The following is a 21,977-nucleotide window of genomic DNA, read 5'->3' on the forward strand; positions in this document are numbered from 1 at the left end:
CCAGCAGTCCCGTGAGTGTCGAGAAAGGGCTTTTTCCTCGGCCGCGGCGGACTGGGGCCGGCTCCGGGGTCGAGTCTCGGGCCGGTGGGGGTGGAGACGATGTGGCTCGATCATGGCCTCAGAAACGGCGCCGAACTCGTCACTCGAAGGTTTTGAGCTTACGCGCGTCCTTGGAAGGGGGTAGGATCCCGGATCTGGGCAGTAGATTTGGTGCCAGGTGGCCGGAGACTGGAGTACGCAACCAAAGATTGTTACCTGTTATGCAGGGGCTTTTGGTTGAGCCTGTATCTGGGACGGTCGAGATGCTCGGCGCCAGACGCATCTTGGTTTACTCTGCTCGGAGGTTTTGCCATTATCGTACGCGGTATGTGACTCCACGAACTCGTCTTTCGATCTCAGTGCGAGGGAATGTTTATGCTCACGCCCCATGTCACGGACGCAGACGTACATCAACATCGCTCGGGGTTTTTGTCTGCTCGAACCCAACCACTGGGATGGCATCCCATGTCGATGCGGGTGATTTTAGAGTGCCGCGCAAATTGCCCAAAGGACATGGACTCGCGGAGCTTAAACCTCCCGCACGGGAGGGGGAACCTGGGATAGCTAAGAGTAGACGGCATGTCTAGACGAGACAGTTCGCGTGCGGTGTCAATGGGATTTTTTTTTTAAAAAAAAAAAAAAAAAAAGCGTGCGTCGTAATCGTGAGATGGGTCCCAAGACTCGGGACAGGTGGGATGCGCCGAGGCCGTCTCTTTCACATCCTGCAAGTCCGTTCCCTCGGACTAGGGAGGGCAGAAAAAAGCTAAATGGTTTAAGGTGGTGGTGGTGGTGTTGGTGAGCGTCCCGAGGATATTTTACCCTCCTTTTGCGTCATTCGCGAGACAAGTGGTAAGGAGGGGCGTGTGTGAAGACCAGACGAGGCGGTACTTCCTGAGACGACCGTTGTTCGGCACAGGTTTCCCATGCTCAACAAGAGCGTTTGTGCCGAATATCAAAAGAGACGCTATGTGCGAGTGTGCCGAAGATGGTGTTATGGATGGTTTGTGAGGTGATCCTTGACGTGTCCCCCGAAACCTTGGCGTAGTTTAGCTTGCGGTTGCGTGAACCAAATCTGTATTCTTTCGCCGAAAGTTACCATCTAACTTTCAGATTGACCTGTCCAACTTGTATCAACGAAAAGGTCGAGAATGGAGTCCCCGGCAAGGTTAACCTCAAGGCCGGTTTGGCAGCCCTTGTCATCGATCTCGCAGTCGCGGCTGTTTGCTTTCAAGGTTCAGATAAAGGCGGTTAGGCTCGCGAGATACTCAAAAGGTGTTCGTTCCGTGGGAGACGCCATGGGCAGGTCCAATTGGCTAGGTTCTCTCGAGCTTAAGCCTCTGCTCACTGTCGGGTGGTTAATCTCTTTGGACGGCTTGATCGCACATCATTCATCCGAGCTTTTGGGACCGTCGGACAGCACGCGGCCTCCGTATGCGCCAAGCCACAGTACATGACAGTAGCCTTGGTCTGGAGTTCTGGTAGTGCTGTAAATAGACAACATCCTGTCGTCTTTTCTTCGGTTCAAAAAGACTCTTGGCAAGGCGCAGTGGTCTCTGGTCGGCTCCGAGGTTGAGCGTAGTGGAGATGACCAAGGGACTGCCATGTTTGAAATATGCTTGAATTGATGAAACTACTTTTTCATGGACGTCAGACATGTAAGTCTATCAAACCACTTTGCTTTCAATTTGCCCAGTAGAGCATATTGCCAGGGTAGCAACTTGGTTTGGAAAATCGAGGCGCTCGCATCTCGAGCAGGTGGATAACAATGCCTGTGGGTTGCTGCCATGCATCTCAGAGTTTGATGCAAAGAAGGCCCTGACATGTCTCTGGCACTTTGGGTTGGCTTAATTCAACTGATATGGTTTGACAACATGATTAGTAAAATGTGTAATAACGTGCTAGTCTCGTCTGTTGAACTTTAACAAACTTTGACGGCCAGGAAATGTTAAGGTTCTTGATCCTTGAATACTAACTCTAACCAAGATCTTGGTTAGTCGTTGTAACTTGTCGCCACTCGAACCTTAGCCCCTCAACCACGATAGCATTTTTTGAATCTGAAAATTCTATCCCTGAAAGCATGCCGATACAGCATGCCGACGATCCATACCGTTGGTAACGATCAACGGTCGGTTCTTGTATCACCTGTGTCGCCCACGGCCGGGATGTCCTGTCGCTACCTGCTCTAAATCCAAATTTCAAACCCCGAAAAGCAAGGCGGCCTTCCACACGCCTCCCCCCGTAGCCAGGGCGTTCCACAGGAATGGGCGGCATGGTTGAGGCTTTGAGATTATTATAAGCATACATTTCCGTGACACAGGGGAGGGTTCGGAGAAGGGGGGGCAGGAGTTGGTGACATGGAGCTGTCGCGCGGTGATCAAACAAATCCGTGGGCTTGGCGACGTCGAGATGAGACCGCCTGCAACTTGACACGACGTTCCCTTCTCGAATGAGACGCTGCGCTTCAGGTACAATGTGGAGCGATCTCGAACCGCGATTCTGTTGAATCAAATGTTGTTTTCTTTGGAGAGATGTGATTGCTACCTGACCGTCGCACTTGGGGTGAGTAGCTTTAACATTAATGATGATGATTCGGTGGTAAATCCCTAGCCGGTGGTGAATACGGAAAGCAAAGCTTATTTTGGAGCGAGGATACATGATTGCATGCAATGCAGAATCTGCCTGCTCGGTTTGGCTCTCTTCCTCAATAATTGCACTGGTTTTGAGGCTGGCAAGATTCATTGACCCAAAGCTTCAACGTGTTACAGACTGGGAAAACGGCGAAACAAAATTTTAGGATAGCAGCTCTCAACGGCGGCGAAGTCAGCCCAAGGTGTACATTCTGGTGCGATTGTCGGCTGTGACCTCGGAGGGTGGTTACCTCGGAGGGTGGTACCCTCGAGGCCACTCCCACGATGGGACAGTGGGAAAACCTACCGCGGCTACTCAATATCGCTTTCTGAATATCTGTTAGATTTTGGATGAGTAAGTAAGATACGGCAGGGAGGGCTTTTCTTTCTCCGAAAATGGCTGAGGGTAGCAGAAAGTACTTTCAATGTCATGCATAACGTAGGTAGGTACGTTAAGTACGTGTAGCTGGCACAGTCTTGCTGGTGACAACTAGTCTGCACAATACAAGTATATCAGCCGATGGAAACACAGATATTCTATCTCAAGCATAAGTATTGTAGTTGAGGACTCAGGAAACAACGTGATGATAGTCTCTACGTCAAACTTATGACTCGGCCCTTTGTAACATGAATCTTGGTAAGGATTATATATATCTCATGGGAATACTAGGTATCACCTAGACAGTGCCACTATTAAGAGGAGGCGGCACATGAAACCGCGGTTGCAAGTGAGGTTCTCTAGTAGGCTGGCTTGTTGACTTTCCCAATCCATCGCATTTCAATTTAATGATAAGCTAACATCATCTGATTCATTGGCAACTTCTGGTGAGTCATGATCCTACTAACGGAGGATTGAAAAGACGAATCCTGTTCTATAAATGGATTCATAAACTTGTTGATATATTTATGTAGGAACTTTAAACAGAGATTTACGAGTTAGATTAAAAACTTGGTGTAGTTAAATGTATCCTAGATAGGTTGACGATGGTCTGTTGGGAAAGAATCGGTGAAAGAGGAGAACCACTTACGTTTATTCCTACTATTCCACTGCGTGGACGAGGAACTGATCTAGAGGGGAAACAACATCATGTCCTGAGGACTATGAAGCAGCTGATGTCGTTGTGAAGTGGTCCCCAACTCCAGTCTAAACGACATGGACGTTTATGATGTTGACAACATGTAATTTGTAGACCAGGTCTAAGAGAAGCTTGAAAAAAGAGAAATTGATATCAATCAAATCTTCAGTCTCTGTAGAATCAATCTCTTGTTCAGCTGGGAGCTTTCTAACCAAATTAGCTAGCCTAGGCTACTAGGCCTGCCTTCTGCGTATGCGCTCACTTCTTAGAGCACATTCGCGTATCTAAGATACATATAATGCCCAGATGCTGCGTATTACAATTGTTGATGAACGATTTCACCTGAATCAACTTCATCTGATGAGACTTCACACATGCCATCGTTCACAAATACATTGGTTTGACGAGGCTATCTCTTTTTGCTTCGAATAATGACAGTCGTAGAGAAGATAGGGCCTGGCTGACTCAATGTTTTTCGTCCTAGGACTGGCAACGAATTATGATCCTAAAAGTCCGTGGACGAGTGAGGGACTACTACAGGATTTTGACGATGTCAACAATCGGGTCCTTAATCGTTCCTCATTTCAGGAGCGTGACAACATCGGGCTTCACACGTGTTCCGGAGGTGACTGTGATTCTACACACTCAGCTAACGTGCCATATGGCTCTCTACTGCCGTCGATGTTCAAGATCAATGCTGAAAAGTGGTTTACTCTGCTCTGCATACTAACGTTTAATACTGATACGCGTCTATTCTTCCCAGGTCACTTCCTCATTCAGCTCGCGTCCGAGAGAGACAAGCAGGCCGTCTGCAAGAAAATTGGAGGGAGCATTCAACAAGACGCTAACGAGATGAACCAAGTCGCTTTCGTAGTCGTCAAGAATCCTCTAGACCCAAAAGTTGAGACGCCGGGGGACATAGCAGACGCTCTATGCAAAGCCGTAAAATTCATTGCCGTGGACCAGCTCGATGCTAAGGACGACTGCGGCTATGGTCCTTTTAGCATCGACTACCAGCCGAAGCACGGAAAGGACCCGATTTCGCTAGAGATATTGCGTTCCAGAAGATTGCTAATCGGAGCAAGGGTGCTCAAAATGCGCCTGAGAGGCCAGTAGTTCAATGATCGCGACAAACAGGATACAATGACAACGAAGGAATTTGAGGTCCAGCATGACTAACCTATGAGGCATAAAATACTCTTTCTAACACAAGAATTGATTGCGAATCTTCAAGGAATGTTCTTTCGATAGGATATGCCGCTTTAGCACAGCAGGTAGGAGTGTTCCTATCAGTTCTTCTTGATGACGTGATAACGTCTGATGCTCTCACCACCTGAACTCATTCAAGCTAGCAAAAATCGGACAAACCGCTGACGCAATGCATGTCACTCGAGTCCCATGGATCTTGGCGTCCAGATCTGCCGTGTTGCGGAGTCGGAGGTCTGCCGGTCCACATTAGACTTTCTGTAGGATCCAAGGCGATCCGGCTGCCCTATCAGAATGACCATCCTCACATCGTGCCATTGAGTTGAGCCAAGGGTAAAGTGAATATCTTATCATTGTAATTCCCGCAATCCGCACATGATCTAGCAGTCAAGACGCCAAATCCTGCAAGCCAATTGAGCCGGAACAACCGGTATAAATACAGTTGGTGAGGCCGTGACTATAGTCCGAGTGTCTTGAATGCTACACATATCTACGACGTACGTCTCGAAGAAAACATGCTTTCACTTGTCACGGCTTCAGTTATCCTCCTCGGCCTTGAGCGATGCCAAGTCCACGCGGCTCGCCAGCCTTATGATGTGAGGAAAATTATCGACGCCTTTCGTCACCCACACGATGACCTCATAATTCTGTGCGCGCACCGAGGTTTGAGGTAAGACATCCAGAGAGCATCACCATTCTTCGAGGGCTGCTTACTGTTTTGAAGGGAATCCCCTGTTGACAAAAAATCATTAGGTGGAATGGCACGACGGAGAATTCCCGTGATGCTTACTTCCGAGCGTCAGAGGCTGGCTTGGAATGCATCGAGACGGATATCCACCTGTCACGCGATGGTTATCTCCCTATGATCCATGACAGCGGGCTAGGCCGCACAACAGATATTGGTGAGCAGACCGGGCAGCCGGCATACAACCCTTTTACCGGCCAAGGATACAACCCGTCAACCCACGAATATAACTTCAAAGGGTTCATCGAGAACCTTCATCTACGAGACGATCAGGGCAGAGTCCACGTCGAGGCCGTTCCTACGCTGCCGGATATGGTCCAAAGCATCTATGAGACGGGCACCAATGTCGTGCTGCAGCTGGACTTTAAGGAGCAGGCCGCTGTCGAGCCGGCGTACTGGGCCCTCAAGGACCTGACCAACGGGGCTGGAGTACCCGCGAACGAATGGTGCATCTATAAGCTACAAGCCCGGTGGTGGAAGACACCAGAGGAGTTTGAGGCGGAGCCATGGGTTCAGGATGCCTTTGCATCGGGCGTCCAGCTTGCTTATATCCCGGTCTACAACCCCGAAGACGAAGCTTCGTGGGACACCCTGGCGTCGCTCAAGGAATGGGCTCAGACCAACTACACAATCAGTGCCGAGATTGAGGTGTATTCGACTGGCGCACCGTTGCAGAACCTCCAAGACTACGTCCTTCATAGTGCTGAAGAGAGTGAAACATTCAAAACAACTGGGATCTTGTAAGTCGGACCGTCGGCTCTCTCACCCTGCCCTCTCTCCACTGCTGTTTGCAACCGACGCTAACCTACTTTATCATAGTTATGCTCCCGGAGATTTCGTCGACCCCACCACCTCTGAACTTACGCGCTTCGACACGGCCAACTATAGCCTTCCCGAAGATACGCGCGTCAACAACTCCGTTTACGTCTTCCAGGAGAACAAGGCACCAGTGCTCCTCGATTCGATCGTCGGGAAAAAATCACTTGATGGGCACGACTACCGTAGTGACATGGAATGGATCATAAACAAACAGAGGTTTCAGTGGGTCATCACTGACACTCCGGACTACTGGGACGCGGAGCTGCGGGCCCAAGGTAAGCGGAATACGAAGTATCTAATGGCTGGCGAGGAAGATGGCGTAGCCAACGGGTGGTACCGACGGAGACATGCGAGGGAACTCCGAGGGAGGTATTAATGACAAGAGCAAGGGGAAATCCGAGTTCGATGGCATGAGAGAAGCAAGATTGGTGCTTTCAAACGCAACTCAGACAACTACAAACTTCGGAAAGGAGCATTAATACATATAATCTTCAGTTCTGCGATGTCAAATCACTCCCTTTCTATGCGTACGGTCTCAGTAAGCACGTCAGTTGTCAGCTGTTGCTTCTTCTTGTTGATTGGTTTCTTAAGATCATGACCAGTGTGTATCCTACTAGTCTCTGGGGCAATGAACCACTCTTGCTGCTGAACAGCGCCTTAATCTCCTCGAGGGGTTGTCGAGCGGTCTCTGGAAGAACATCCAGAAGGACAGAGTATTGGTGATGTTGCATACAATGAAAAAGAAGCAGAATCAGTGCCCCGCAGATTTCTTGTCTTCGGGCGTGACTTGATCCTGTGCAATACTAGTAAGGAGTGTTGCCAGCTTTCTACTAGTGCCTTGACTTACAATCGTGCCCGGTGTTAAAAGCAAATGATACCTTGCTCGCGATACCGACTCCCCTTCGCTCAAGTTCATGTATCAAAGACTTCTGTGAAAACAATCTATAATAGCAGCACAGACCACAAGTTGAAGAAAACCTAAAGTTTTTTAATAAAAGCCAGAACAGGTGAATATGATGAAGCCCCGCTGTTCATTGAGATTCGTGGACTATCCGGGAAGAAAAATGGCGAACAGAACAGCGGTACTAATGAATGTCGTCGAGTTGATGATGTTGCCGCCAGTTAGTGACCAGCGGCGGTCTGCACGATTGATGAGGAGCATAGCAAGAGTTTGAGCGATGAAGACCAGCCCAATACTGATTCCTTAGTACTTTAAGGTATCTTGTGTCGCAATTCCAGTTTGCTCAAAGATACAAGGAAAGGCATACTGAATCAAGATTCACTTGGTGACAATTGTCTAATACATGTTGTGAAATCAAACATCTGGTGACCGTGCTTTGGTTGAGGAAACAATCGTGCTCATGTAGGAAGCAGATAGTTCCAGAAGCGATACAATTTGAAGCAGGCGGCTTTCATATTGAAAGCCCTGTCTGATATCGAAGCGCATGCTGTCAATCCGGTCAAGGGGGTTGCTGAGAAAATCACCCGTTGAGAGCTTCGAGAGTGAGCGTGGCACTTGTTGCCTGCGACTCAGAGTTTCAGCATGTAGCACCATCAAGATCGCCCGGAATAGCATCTCGTTGACTTCAGACTGGTTGTTCTCATTTAAAACAAATGTGAGAACGGAATCGGGCAAAGATATCTGCACGTTCATTGGCGAAGCCTGTCGAAATCATGAGCCGGAACTCCAAGTTTCAGCACTTTTTCAATGGTAAACTTCAGCAAGGCAGATATTCCACACAAATGCTTTTAATCTCGATTTGCCAGCAGGTGAAACAGACTGGAGTTGGCAGGGGGCTGCTGGCATATTTGTTGAGCAGACTTGGGGAGCCCCAAAAGATCCCACAACAATCCAGCAAGACAAGAGTTTAAGCAAAAGTTTCTTCTTCAATGTCTAGAACCAGATCCTCTAACGCTGGGTATTCAAAGCACCTGTAGATGTGACTGTAGGCTGCACGATCAACCTGAACAAGCGGTAACGTCCTGAGGTAGCCGAGGGTGTTACTTCTGTCTCTGTCTCATTGCTTTTCCAGCAACTCCTGAGGCATTCCCTTGATAGCCTTCTGCTCGGCGGCCGTAAGTGAGATGTAAAAGTACTTCTCAATAGCCCGCACGCGTTCCGCCTCATTGTGTACCGTCTCCAGAAGTTCGACTCTGTCGCCAATCTTGCGCTTGACCTCATCCTTGTGCAACACAATCGTCCCCTCGGCTTCCTTTGTCTCAGTATTCAGAATCGTCCGCATGCACAGGACCGTCTTGACAAAGTAGCTCGTCGGCTTCGTCATGACGGCCCAGTTCATGATTTCGAAATCCTCGGGGAAGAATTCCTGTTCCGTGAAGCAGTTGCGCTGACGAAAGGGGCCGTCGGCGCTGTCGGTCGAGGAGTACACCCACATGCGCTGACTAGAATCCGTGTTCTGGTCTAGCTTTTCGTAGACGAGTTTACCTCGCAGGGGAGCGATGGTGGTAAACTCGTGGCCGGTCTCCTTATTCAGGGGTACGGGAATCATGGTTGCTCCCTTGCCGAAACCGACGTCGACTGCGTAGCGCTGACCGTCGATGGTGACGAGGTTGAGCATGTGGGACCTGTCCTGTGTCAGCGACGGGTTGGTGGTAGTAGGAGCTCTCACAAGGTTTACCATCCGCCGAATCTCTCTTCCCCCTTGACCTTGGCGCCGACGCTAAAGAGACTGAACCCAAGACCTTTGAGGACGGCGCCGAATATGGCATTGAGCTCCATGCAATAACCGCCTTTGCCCTGCACTACAATCTTGTCAAAGAGGTCCTCCAGATCGATGGAAATGAGGCGGTGCTTTGAGTAGTGCAGAGCCAAGCTCTCAAAGGGAACTCGGGCAAGCTGATGGGCCTGGAGATCCTTCAGAAGCTGCAACCGATCTGATGCATGATCCTCTCGGGGGTAGTTGATGTGTCGGAGATACCGATCAAGCTGCTCCTGGCTGTACGACATCGTGAACGCCTAGTGTGACCGGGGATTTGGAGGGTTTGCTGAATGCAAATTGCAAGAACTTCTTTGAGAACTTCAAGTATACATATATCGAGTTGATTACCAATCCAATCTACGTTCGAACTCCTATACCGGGCTCGTGCAACTGCAGGTTTGGACAGTCTTGGTGAAGTTCTGGGTTGAGGACCTCTTTCGGTATGAGTAATAGTTTCTAGTTCTGGCGTGGGGCATCCCGAAGGCTTGCGATGTCGGCCAAGAATAGTAGGACTAGGACCGTCGGCTAAAACGTTCTTTGGGGGCCGCCTCATACGTGCACGTGGTCTAGAGACAGTGGTTAATGAGCAGACGGCGCCAATGAGCCTTGGGATAAATTCCACATTTTGTTCCAAGTAGACATAATCGAGTTCTTTTCCTGAGTTATTGAAGATGACTTACATTCGTCGGACTTGGACAACCCCTGTAGAGGAGAGTTCCACCTATTGCGCAGAGCTAAGCTGACCATGCAAGTCCTTTGCCCTGCGTCACATCAACTCGCGTAGTCCAATACTATGGGAAGAGGATAATGAGGTCAATTGGTCTTTGAGATGTTCTCACAGTTGTCGAAGTATTGATGTCTAGCAGACTCGAACTGTGGGCTTTTCAGTATCGCGAAATATGGGTATGGGGTGGGTCACATGTTGCAATCGACGGCTTGAAGTTGGAACATCATTATAAGATTATCATTGATCCGTTGTGCCAGGAGAACGATACTAATAATCGCGGTAGTTGACACTAAACAGGGTTGACTTTGACAAATAAGTCGAGGATTGAGGATTGAAGCAGCTCGCTGCCAGAAATACAGACAGCGCGAGTTAATGGGACTCCATTTTAGGAAGGTGGTTGTTACACCCATCAACACGTCATCGCGGGCGCTTCTGCACGCCGCTGGGCACCTCAACTTCACATCAACAACACACTCTTCCAATCAATGCGACAGCATATCCTTGCAATCTCCATTTGCCTAATTGCATTTGCCATGGGTGAAAAATTCATCGTTGAGTTTGGCAGCAGCAAGGTGCGTGCTCACGAAACAGGCAGTTCGACTGTCCCGGCTGCCATGCGCTGATGTTTACGCCATAGGATGAAGATAGAGAAGCTCTCATCAGCAAGTTGACCGCGGACGAGAGGACCAAGGTTGTGAAGCGATTCGACCACGCCATTTTCTCTGGGGTAGTCATAGAGACTGGAAACCACAATCTCGACACGCTTCGGGCTATGCCCAATGTCGGCAATGTTTGGCCATCGAGGGATGAAGGGCTTTTAGGGGCGCTTGGAGGTTCAGAACCGCGAAGGGAAGCTGCGGAATTGTAAGTGGTAGCTACACGTAGGCTTCGCGAAAAAATAAACTTGATTTAGCATGAGGATGCATGCGAGGCGCGATAAAACTTCTCTCCAATGCGGTTATTGGTATCGATTCAGGAGACCGAAAGCATTGGTCTGAGTGATATTGTCCCCGCGCCTCATAATCACCAAGGTGAAAGACTGCAATGGTCACCGCAATCATCAGCTTTTAGGATAGTCTAAGCCTTGAAAGAAGCCACTTCTGATACAGTGGTGAGGAATCTCGGCACATCGTGCCCGAACCTCCCAAGAAAGAGGCCGTCCACAGCCTCGCCCAGCTTCTCAAACAAACCCGGTCCAGCACTGCCGCCATAAATGACTCTCGTCGTTCCCGTTCTCCTCTTGACGCTCTCAAAAGCCCTGATTCCCTTGACCACCTCGATGACATGACCCTCACTGGCCGGCTCGCTTGCACCAATGGCCCAGACCGGCTCATACGCGATGATGACTTCGGCAGACTCGGGCACGTCCGCCAGGGACTGGTCAATCTGGACTTGACACTCGCCCAGCGCGACGCTCAAGTCCCCCTTCGTCTTCTCGCCGATGCAGATCAGGGGCGCCATGCCGTTCCTGCTCGCTGCTGCGGCCTTTTTGGCCACAATCTCGTCGGTCTCGACAAAGAGTCTTCTTCTCTCCGCGTGCCCGACCTCGACGATGGAGACTCCGGTTTCGCGCAGGACGGCTGGACTGACCTCGCCAGTGAAGGCTCCAAAGTCGTCCCAGTGGCAGTCTTGCGCGCCCAGCCGGATAGGTACAGCTGAAGATTTGAGCGCTTCGCTGACAGGGTGGATGGAGATGAAGTCGGGGATAATGAAGATGTCGACGTTCTCTAGAGATTTAGGAGGCAGAGCTGCTAGCTGTGTCTGAACTGTGGCGATGAAGTCTAGCGTGCGCTGGAGCGGGAAGTACATCTTGGTCGAAAGGCCGATGAGCCTCCGGCTCGGTGATGTCGTCATCTTGAAGTTGCGACACTGCTCTAGGGTGTACGTTCCGGTTGGCGGTTTGTCGACGTGCGTTGCAGGACGGGTTGAGTTGCATGTGAAGAACGGTCCGTCCGGGCCACGCACTTCATATGGTGCGGAAAATCGGGCCCGTACCCGCTTGGAGAGGCTGGCGCCCGGTCAATCCACCCGTCTTTGCGGCAATCTTTCTCACCGCGTCGTCAAACTTCCCGGTTGTCCGATGGCATCGGATCTTGGTGTTTGTCCTTTTTCTATTCGACTCCGTTTTTGAGAGATAGTATTTCTTTTCGTCGAGGACATATCCATCTGCGGCTAGACTTCCACTGGGAAATCATGCTCATTCGAATCTTGCCCCACCAAGATCAAGACGTGGAGAAGTAGGAGTGATGAACTCCATGTGGATGCAGAAGGGATTGGAATTAGAAATGCGTTGGAATGCGAGAACGAAATATGGAAGTGAGAGAAGATGAAAAACTTTGGAGACCAGAATCAAGGAGAGGATACTTGCACTTGAACCAGCCAATCTGTGGCTGTTGACTTGCTGTTGCTCGCAGAGCGTCTTAATTTGACGCCATGGTCTTCAGAATAGGTTACTCATTATGTGACTGAAGGGAACAAGAAGAAACGAAAGAGAAAAATGAATGAAGATGGGTGGTGATGCCAGTCTTAAATACCTCTGTCCTTGACCAAGGCTGGACTGGGGTCCCAACCCGCCGCTTCGACCCAAGGCCTGGATCAGCCACCAGGTGAGTCCACCTAGCTCAGTGTGTAATCTTGGTCACTGTTCGGCAAGATACGCGGTCCTTCTTTACTGAATTGCCGTTAAGACCGGGTGAGCCGCAATCTGAATGCTTGACTTCGGCGCCATTCATCATGCGAGATGAGAGTCAGTGTACAGAATAATTGAATCTGATGCTCGGATGAGAACTCATTGAGTCCATGCGATTCTGCGATGCATACACTATGAGGAATTTGAACAAAGTAATGGACGCTTTTATTAATCGTTATTGAAAGGAGACGTGAATGGCTATTTACTTCATGCAGTGGCCTCCAGGCTCTTAATCACATGAACCTTTTCCGCACTATTGCTCGTGGGATCAAACGTGTACCCAAGCCAGTCCTTCGCGAGCCGCCTCGCAAGCTCCAGCCCGATAACCCTCTCGCCCATACACAACACCTGCGCATCATTGCTCAGGATCGAGCGCTCGACACTAAAGCTGTCGTGCGCCGTCACGGCGCGGATGCCCTTGATCTTGTTGGCGGCGATGGCCATGCCGAGTCCCGTGCCGCAGATGAGCAACGCGCGGTCGGCCTTGCCGTCGGCTACCATTTGAGCGGCGGCCGCCGCTCTGTGAGGGTATGCCGTCTTGTCTGCGCCGTCATGGCTTCCGACATCCTCGACGAACTCGACGCGGGCGTCTTTTTCAAAGTCTGCTTTGATTGTGTCCTTGTACTTGATGCCGGCCTCCTGTCCGTATGTCAGCTTAAGCTCTTTGAAATACGGAACTTTGGGCGGCTCACGTCGCATCCGACCACAATGCGGTATTTTGAAACGGGGTTGCTGCCCATCTTGTGTGTTCTTGTTTGGTGCGGGATGAAGATGTGTCTCTGTCGGTTCTGGAGATGGAGGCTATTTTTCTTCGTGATTGTCGCGTGTAAGGAGCTGAACGTGACGAAATACCTGATGCCAAATAACACATCCTGCGATACTTATAAAGCGTGAACAGCGTCATGTGCATCAGTGTGGGTGTGATTTGACGCGGACGGCTCACCCCCCCATAGCCGATCTTCCGCTGCGGAAATCCGGGGTCGAGACGCATTTGCGGCCGATTTACCGGGTCTACGGAAAATCGCACAGCAACAACCGACTGCACCGCATATGACATCGCCTGTTCTGCATCAAGATGAATAGGACCGAACAAAAAATCAGATTCAACATAATCTCTGCCATCCGAAGCATATTAAGTTCGCTTTTGGAAATCGCTTTCAAGAGCTCTGTTGACACACCATCAAATCATGTCCGACCGCCACATTTTCACCTCCTCGGAGGGACTCGTCGACAAGTCCCTCAGAGGGTTCATCTCATACAATCCCTCCCTTGGTCTGGACCAGTCAAACCGGGTGGTCTTTGATTCAACATACGACAAGTCCAAGATCAGCATCATCTCTGGCGGTGGCTCCGGCCACGAGCCCGCATGGGCAGGTTATGTCGGCAACAACATGCTGGCAGCCTCCGTGTCCGGAGACATCTTTGCAAGTCCCTCTGCAAAACAAATCCAGTCTGCCATTGAGCGCGTGCCCTCAGAGGTCGGCACCATTCTCGTCATCACAAACTACACCGGCGACTGCCTCCACTTTGGCCTCGCAGCTGAGAAGGCACGGAGTCGGGGGCACAACTGCCGCATGATCATCTGCGGTGACGATGTGTCGGTTGGAAAGGCGGGTGGCAGCTTGGTCGGACGCAGAGGTCTTGCAGGACAGATTGGTGTTCTCAAGGTCATCAGCGGAGCGGCCGGTGTCAAGGCCGGCACCCTCGACGATATTCACAAGCTCGGGGTTTCTGTTGAATCCGAGATTGTGTCCATCGCCGCCACCATGGATCACTGCCACGTTCCAGGGCGCACAGAACACGCCCGCCTTGGAGAAAACGAGGTGGAGGTTGGAACGGGACCTCACAACGAGCCTGGGTACAGCAAAGTGTCGCCGGCTCCATCTGCGCAGGGCTTGATTGACCAGCTGCTGCGGTACTGCTTGGACCAGGAGGACCCTGACCGAGCGTATGTCAAGTTCAACAACGACGACGAGACGATTCTTCTCGTGAGCAACTTTGGAGGAATTTCCTACCTGGAAATGGGCGCTTTGGTCGACGAGCTCCTCGAGCAGCTTGACACAAAATGGAACATCAGGCCAGCGAGGGTGTACTCAGGCCCTCTGGAGACCTCCCTTAACGCACCCGCATTCTCAGTATCGCTGATGAACATCACAGCGGCATCAAAGAAATGCAGCTTCTCCGCAGAGCAAATCTTCCAATTCGCCGACCTCAAGACTAATACGCACTGGGAGTCAATGGCCGGCGCGCAAGCCGTCCGCCGAGACCGGAAGCTCCAGTTCGTGCAGTCACCTCCCGAGGAGCCGAAGAAGATCGAGGCGAACCGCGACGTCAAGATGGACCCGGCGACGCTCAAGTCCATGCTGAACATGGCTTGCCTGGCGGTTATCGACGCCGAACCCGACTTGACAAAGTGGGACATGGTGATGGGCGACGGCGACTGCGGCGAGACCCTCAAGACGGGCGCGTCGCATCTACTCGATGCTCTTGATAACAAAGGCATCGCGGCCGAGGGCTCCATCGTCTCGGTTCTCCACGAGCTGGAGGACATTGTCGAGAGCAAGATGGGCGGCACGCTCGGTGGCATCCTTGGCATCTTCTTCGTCTCGCTCAGCAACTCGGTGGAAAAGAACGCGTCCCTGGCAAAGTCGCAGGGAATTCTGCCTCTATGGACTCTGGCGCTCACGTCTGCTTTGGAGCATCTGAGCCACTACACGCCTGCCAAGATTGGAGACCGGACGATCCTTGATGTGCTGATTCCTTTTGTCGAGGCGATTCGCAACAAGGGGTTCGAGGGAGCTGTTCAGGCGGCGGTCGAGGGGGCCGAGTACACGAGGAAGACCAAGGCGAAGCTTGGTCGCGCGACGTATGTTGCGGCTTCTGGGAAGGATACGTCATTCCACCCTGACCCTGGTGCTTGGGGTGCGATGGTCGCCATCAAGGGCTTACAATCTGGCATGGCTTGAGGTGTCTTGGTCTCGTGTTTTTATTATATTTTTCCCACATAATTTAGCGTTGGATTTCAATACACTATGACAGTTCGATCTTGAAGTAATAATTTCCAAGGCTACGGGAACCCGGAAAAGCATACTTGAGATACTTCATCAGTTGTGTCAGTGTTGGCGCAATCTCCTTCCGCACACCAGAGACCTTCATGTGAGTTGCCTCGCTGAAATCGTGAGAAACTCCAAATTCACCGCGGCATTGCACTAGAAGGTTTGATATACAAACAGTGATCTTCTTCATTTGAGGGCCACTGTAAGACTCTCCATGGTCGTCAAATTTAGTAGCACAGATATGGGATTTCTGGTTCATCATATCTCCAATTTCAAGATGTGGTTCATCCTGAGAATAGCGAATGTGAAGCATCCCGCAACCAAGCACATGTTAATACAACGGCAAAACGGCCAGACAGAATGCTTTGAAGTCAAGGCCAAAGCAGCAAGTTGTCCTGCTCAAACTGGCTCTTTCGTTAGCTAGCTGCAGCTTCGAGCCCTTAGCATCAAACGAGCCACATCAGCACTTCCTAGGCCACCAGTATTCAGAGTAAACTATTCCATCTCGACGCTTGATTCGTCAATGGTTCGAAGATGCCAGGGGTTTGAGCGAGATACCAGCACTTGACACATGGTAGATCAAGGCCCTGCCCAGAAGCTAAGCTCTTCCATATGCCGGCAACCACCCAGGCTGTCGGGACCAGAAGCATGGACGTTCCTGATCGTCGCCCGAACTACTGGGATAGACAGGGGAGCAGCATATGTATGCCGTCGAGCTGTCAAGCTGTCAGGTCCTTGTGGCAGATCGGGTCTGCTAAAGGAGGCGGCAAGGGTCGAGGCAAGCTGGAGCAGGTCGAGGACGGGGAATCTGATACGGTTGGGAGCAGTCCAGTGAGCCTATGATCAGTCCATTAGGCCTCCCTCCCTCAACGGCCAGGCTCTGCACACTGGAGTGACTTGACGTTGTCTCAAGCAGGCGGTCTACCTCATCTCCTAGTCTCCTTGGCAGAAGTACATGTGCCCTTTGACTAGACAAATGTGTCAGCAACGAGGCCATGACTTCTGAATAACACATCTCCTATGAGTTGAAAGCAAGTACTCTGCGTGGTTTCTTCAGCTCTTGGAACGTGGACAACACAGAGACCCCAAAGCATGTTGAACTCGGCTGAAATCACATGCATGCCTGCCAAATCATTGCCCCAACTGCCTAACGAGCACTTCACGATGGCACTGTTCTCGTCAATCTTGGACCGATGACTTCGGAAGCTCGGTTGCGCGGAGGCTCCGCCCCCAAGGATACACCAATTTCCCCAGGGCAGGCTCATGGGAGCCGGGGGTTCCCACACAACCAGAAGGGCGAGCGGCTCGAGTTTCTCAAAACGATGCAACACTCATACAGCCAGAAAGACCCCTTTCCCCAGGATTGCGGAAAAGGTTTGCCACGTCTCCGCACCGTTCGCATTGGCTGCGGCTCACATCCGGGGCATTCTTCCGGAAGGGGGGGAAGCCCGTGGGAACGCGGATGATTGCCACATTTCCGCAGCCTTCGTATTACTTATGACACACTCCCACCGTCCGTCTTCCTAATCCCGGGAAGGAAAGCTGTGCACATGAACACTCTTGCGGGGCAAGGCCCCGCATAGTGTTCCAGCGGCCGGCTATCTTGGGGCTGTTCGAAATTCTCGGGTCGCTCTTGGCTTGTTCCTTGACGTGGTCATGCGGTTCTGATCTCCTGAGGTCCAGGCTTTTGGAAATTGAGAGGAAAACTGGGACTTACCAACCTCAACGTCGTGGATGTTTTGTTGTTGGATGAGACTAGACCCGGAACTATGGGGGCGCTTGAGGGTCCCGGGGAAATCGCATGCGCCGGGTTACTTCTTTGGGCAATCCGAGGCCAGGGGCACAGACTTGACCTGAGTGGCGGGTTGGCCGGGACAATCCTTTTTGAATTCAAGGGGGTCCAACTTGCGGAGTCTGGGGGTTCGCGGGGGCAAGGTTCTTTTGGGGACGTGAGGCTCCTCTGACTGGACCTGACGACGTTCTGCTCACTGTGAGGTTGCAAACGGACAGTTTAATGCTGACACCGGGAGTTCGGACAGACTGATACACACATCGCAGATTCGTTCCCCTCGATCATGGAATTTGCACCGCGATCACGCCGAGATCGGAGCCTGGATAAGTCCAAGCGTACATATCAAGCAGGGCTGACAAACTGACAAGACGGGAACTGAAAGAGCCAAACACTCCACAACGATGTCTTACAAGTCGAACCCCTGGGAGTCTCGTCAAGCTCTGCTGTTCGCCCACCCCTCCTTCACTTACGATTAACCGGTGCGGACTGGCCGGCGTCTGGTGCCCGGTGTTCGTGCCGCAATGGTAGCTGCCGAGAGACAACTCTCGCCTTCCACGTACCTCATTGCAGTGCCAATGCTGTTGGTTGACGACAATTGGCTGATCTTCTCCAATGACAAGGGGATATAGTCACGCTTACCATCATCCTTACCTAGAGGGGTGTGTTGCGATTTGTGCTGGGACGAAGGGTCCTAATCCGAGATGGGTAATGCCGGGGCCCTTTATGCTCGCAGCTTCTGATCCTAGAATAGCAGATCGTGACCAACAAAACAAAGTTAGCTGTCGTGTGTTGCATTTTTTTTTTCTGGGCCCATTCCCCTCCTTACGCACTTTTGATGCTCATCGTGACCGCCCTCCTCACGAGATCCAAATCTTTCGATCTTCTCTACTCACTCACACACGCTGACTGGAGAAGGAAAAAAGCATCCACAGTTTGACAGCTTATAAAGACTCCAATTATGATCCGGGACCGACATGCGAGCCGCGCAAGTTTTGCATGCGTGCGTTGCAAAAAAGACAAGAGACGGTGCGACATCTCTCAGATTCTGAGCTCGGGGGACCGACTGGACCGATCCTGCACGTCATGTCGGAACAAGAACGAAAAGTGCGAGGTCCGGTACGGTGAGGACAAGCGCAGCCAACGCCAACCGAACGAAACCAAGGCATTACAGCGGCGGATGCAGGCGCTAGAGGAACTTGTCAAGAATGTTTCCCGGTCCGAGGTGGCCAGCAAGAACTCGGAGCCTCCTACGCGGCACAAGACGGACGATGACTCGGATTGTCTAATGGAACAGACACGGCGGACTGCCAAAGACTATCAGGATGAGACGACACGCGCTTTTCCGAGCCCTGCCAACTCTTCAAGTCCAGGGAATCGTCTGACGACGATATCGATCTCACCACCGGAGGGAGGAGAGTCCAATTGGGCTGGAATTTTGCAGCAGGAGCCTCTTCCCACCTCACAATCACATCGATCAGTCTCCTTCTCAGGGCAGAACAGACCAAAGACCGACGACATCACACATAATGCCCTTCGATCCATCTCCTTCTCGGGTCCAAGCAGGCCAGAACTCGACTGTGTCAACGAGGGCTTTCCTCCCGTCATGGAAGAGGTTGGGACTCCCGATAGCATGCATGACTTTGACCAATTCCTAGGCTCCTCGACCCTGTTCCCATACTCAGAGAACCAGACCCGCTCGAGAAGCCCGCGCAGTGAAGGTCCATCTTTTGAAGATGACTCAAGTAGACGAGCCCGCGGCGCCCTCGAGTGTTTCCCCGAACCAGAGCCCATCGTGTCCCATCTGCTAGACCTTTTCTGGAAATGGCAGTCATCCCATCTTCTCGTCGTTGATCGTGCATTGTTTCTTCGTCATAGAGAAATCTGGGACGAGAGCGAGGGAGACAAGGGTGATCGAAACTACTACACTCCATGTCTTCTGTATGCGATTATGGCCGTGGCGTCGATGATTAGCCTCGACAAAGGGGTCGTGCGCTACTCTACTTTTGCGGGTGGTGTTGCTGGAGAGACTTTTGCGAAGCGAGCGCGCACAATGTTTGATCTAGAGATGGACCATCCTACCATCGCGACTGTCCAGGCGGCGTTGATTCTTGGTTCTCGATATGGGGCCATGGAGGATAACTCTCTTGGTTGGATGTATAGCGGTAAGAGCCCTTTTCATCTGCGACGACGTCTAGTTGCTGACATGCTGCTTTCTGCTGCAGGCATCGCGTTTAGAATGGCGACCAAGCTGGGGCTACACCTGGACTGTTCTAAAGCCGTGGCATCTGGCCAAATGAGCTCGGAGATGGCCGAACTTAGGCGGAGAGTCTTTTGGGGTTGCCATATTGAAGACAAGTAAGCATATCTAAGAGAAATGATTTATCTTGCGATCATCGCGACAGCGAAGACTAATCATCGAGATTAAAACAGTCTTTTCAGCGCTTACTGCGGCCGTCCCAACTCCTTCATGGAGTGGGACGTCACCGTTTCTATGCCTGAACGGCAAATCGAGGGCATCGACAAACAAGACTCTGATCCCACCTCCTCCCTTTTACATCACACTTCGACGCTCTCAGTGTTATGTTCAAAGATATTAATCAGCATTCATCGCCAAAAGCGTCATCTTACGACAAGTGAGCTGAGGTTGAAAGCCTCTCAAATTCACAGGGCGTTGTGGCAGTGGCACCATGATTTACCAAAGACTCTGATATGGTCCAGTGACTCAAACATCCTGGCACAGCCCCATGTCTTCATCTTGCAGTAAGCTGAATTCCCAACATGATAATGTCACGCCGCCTTTTTACTTTGTCTTGTCGAGTCAATGAGCAGGACCCAACAAGATAGACAGCTGATGGTTTCCGCAGAATGAACTTCTATTTCGCCCTCATTCTACTCCACCGCCCGTTCCTCCGATTCTCTTCAACATCTCTCGACATCGACAGCATGAGCCCATCAACTCCAAACTCTGCACACGCATGCGCCACAGCGGCAGCAAACATCACAAAACTCGCGACTACATACAGGCGGTCTTTCAACATGAGACAGCTGCCCCCGTCCGTCGTCCATTTCATCTTCATCGCAGGCAGCATCCATCTCCTCAATCTCCGCGCAGGGCAATCAGGAAACCACGACGTCCTCCTCCAGAGCTCTACTGAAGCCCTGTCCGAGCTCGGAAAGTCGTATCCCGTGGCACAGAAGGCTGGATTCGAGCTGGATGGCCTGATTGAGAAATGGAGGTTGGCGAAGGAGGCCGAGAAGAGAGCTGCTGAGACGAGCAGGGCGGCACAGGAGGTTGAGAATCACATCGGCCCTGGCTGTGCGGTTCCACCAGGGGTGTCTGGGTTTATGGATATTGATTTTTCTCCGCTGGAGGAAATTGGGGAGTTTATGGATATGAAAAAGGGCCAGCAGCCTGTCACGAAGTCTGTGTTTGATATGCCGGCTGATATCGGCTTCAATGAACAGCTGTCGCTAGACCAAAACGGTAATGATTGTATTTTTCTTGGGCCGGAATGGCTTCACAATGGGGCAGAATTTGAAAATATGGATGGCAACGGCTGTCCTTGGCTGTATAATTAAAAATGAAAGATAGGGAATTGTTAGATTCGCCATGTACAACCAAATCGGAGTCTTCAACCGAGTATGGCTACTATCCAAGTTTGTAATGAGTGAATTGCGACTTTACACTTTTTAATTGTCGATATTGATGATCATCAATTGTAATTTACTTTCCAAGGCCGTCTTCTTTGCTGGAAATTCGCATAGAGATTATGGAAGTCAAGAATAAATGACGAACGCGGTGCGCCCCTATCGTTCGGAAAGGAAGTTGCATGCCTACGCGGAGTTCAACTCCTGACTCCTCAGACTTGGCTAAAGTCATACAATCCTACAGAAGGAACTTGACTGAAATTTTCAACAACTCACCAATCAGGTTGGTGAGACAGTGAACCATATGAGGTCAGGCAGAAGAAAGCACCTCCAATAGAACTGACTCCCGGCCAGGGAGGTGGGAGCTGCCGAGCTTCCTTAGTGGCGCTGCCCATAATACTAGTGCCAACTTGTTCTCACCCATACTCTGGTGCCTGCGTCCAAGTCTTCCTCTCATTCAGAGTTGAGACGATAATTTGGCTAGTTAATCCATATAACCTCCTTCTCATGGACATTCAGCTTTTCGGTCTTGTGCATCAAGCACCATCAGATACTCTTATAACTTCCAAAGCGCGATGCGCTACGTCTACCTCCGACTTGGCGTGACATTTTGTAGGATTTAAATCTTATTTCAGAGCTCAAAAATTATACAGACAGGCGGCATCCCCAAGATTCTTCATTCATGAAATCACTCATAAGAACAAACGCGTATGAGCCACACCAGTATCGATAGCCGTGAACCGACAGAAATAAGATACTAACCATCATTTTTGAGAAGATTTACTGGAACAACACGGCGTTCGCTGCTCGCAGTCCGAAGGATCTAAGCAAGA

The 21,977-nt window shown here is 51.0% G+C and overlaps 8 protein-coding genes across 8 annotated transcripts, besides 1 other annotated feature; 5 read left to right on the forward strand and 3 right to left on the reverse strand.

Moving 5' to 3' along the window:
* Positions 1–112: 112 nt before the first annotated feature.
* Positions 113–184: a sequence feature (Short protein (CORC01_11533, OHE93121.1) was converted to a misc_feature.).
* A 4,219-nt stretch (positions 185–4,403) lies between these two features.
* Positions 4,404–4,858, forward strand: CORC01_11534 (uncharacterized protein; the record flags this gene model as incomplete). Its single annotated transcript, XM_022623157.1, has 2 exons — positions 4,404–4,419; positions 4,506–4,858. 2 exons carry the CDS (start codon positions 4,404–4,406, stop codon positions 4,856–4,858), a joined length of 369 nt encoding a protein of 122 aa, XP_022470288.1.
* A 605-nt stretch (positions 4,859–5,463) lies between these two features.
* On the forward strand, positions 5,464–6,888 carry CORC01_11535 (uncharacterized protein; the record flags this gene model as incomplete). The annotated part of the gene is made up of 3 exons (XM_022623158.1): positions 5,464–5,618; positions 5,702–6,433; positions 6,513–6,888. The coding sequence occupies 3 exons, from the start codon at positions 5,464–5,466 to the stop codon at positions 6,886–6,888; spliced, it is 1,263 nt and encodes a 420-aa protein (XP_022470289.1).
* Positions 6,889–8,530: 1,642 nt separating this feature from the next.
* CORC01_11536 (N-acetyltransferase) lies at positions 8,531–9,480 on the reverse strand (the record flags this gene model as incomplete). The annotated part of the gene is made up of 2 exons (XM_022623159.1): positions 8,531–9,098; positions 9,152–9,480. The coding sequence occupies 2 exons, from the start codon at positions 9,478–9,480 to the stop codon at positions 8,531–8,533; spliced, it is 897 nt and encodes a 298-aa protein (XP_022470290.1).
* Positions 9,481–10,492: 1,012 nt separating this feature from the next.
* Positions 10,493–10,827, forward strand: CORC01_11537 (uncharacterized protein; the record flags this gene model as incomplete). Its single annotated transcript, XM_022623160.1, has 2 exons — positions 10,493–10,531; positions 10,597–10,827. 2 exons carry the CDS (start codon positions 10,493–10,495, stop codon positions 10,825–10,827), a joined length of 270 nt encoding a protein of 89 aa, XP_022470291.1.
* A 209-nt stretch (positions 10,828–11,036) lies between these two features.
* Positions 11,037–11,813, reverse strand: CORC01_11538 (triosephosphate isomerase; the record flags this gene model as incomplete). The annotated part of the gene is made up of 1 exon (XM_022623161.1): positions 11,037–11,813. The coding sequence occupies one exon, from the start codon at positions 11,811–11,813 to the stop codon at positions 11,037–11,039; it is 777 nt and encodes a 258-aa protein (XP_022470292.1).
* A 1,042-nt stretch (positions 11,814–12,855) lies between these two features.
* CORC01_11539 (ribose 5-phosphate isomerase) lies at positions 12,856–13,388 on the reverse strand (the record flags this gene model as incomplete). The annotated part of the gene is made up of 2 exons (XM_022623162.1): positions 12,856–13,287; positions 13,341–13,388. 2 exons carry the CDS (start codon positions 13,386–13,388, stop codon positions 12,856–12,858), a joined length of 480 nt encoding a protein of 159 aa, XP_022470293.1.
* Positions 13,389–13,835: 447 nt separating this feature from the next.
* On the forward strand, positions 13,836–15,614 carry CORC01_11540 (dihydroxyacetone kinase; the record flags this gene model as incomplete). The annotated part of the gene is made up of 1 exon (XM_022623163.1): positions 13,836–15,614. The coding sequence occupies one exon, from the start codon at positions 13,836–13,838 to the stop codon at positions 15,612–15,614; it is 1,779 nt and encodes a 592-aa protein (XP_022470294.1).
* Positions 15,615–18,454: 2,840 nt separating this feature from the next.
* Positions 18,455–21,075, forward strand: CORC01_11541 (fungal specific transcription factor domain-containing protein; the record flags this gene model as incomplete). The annotated part of the gene is made up of 4 exons (XM_022623164.1): positions 18,455–19,658; positions 19,719–19,851; positions 19,927–20,256; positions 20,361–21,075. 4 exons carry the CDS (start codon positions 18,455–18,457, stop codon positions 21,073–21,075), a joined length of 2,382 nt encoding a protein of 793 aa, XP_022470295.1.
* Between the last annotated feature and the right edge of the window lie 902 nt (positions 21,076–21,977).

This window comes from Colletotrichum orchidophilum (assembly GCF_001831195.1).
Source record: "Colletotrichum orchidophilum strain IMI 309357 chromosome Unknown Scaffold_127.1, whole genome shotgun sequence".
NCBI classification, from domain to species: domain Eukaryota; kingdom Fungi; phylum Ascomycota; class Sordariomycetes; order Glomerellales; family Glomerellaceae; genus Colletotrichum; species Colletotrichum orchidophilum.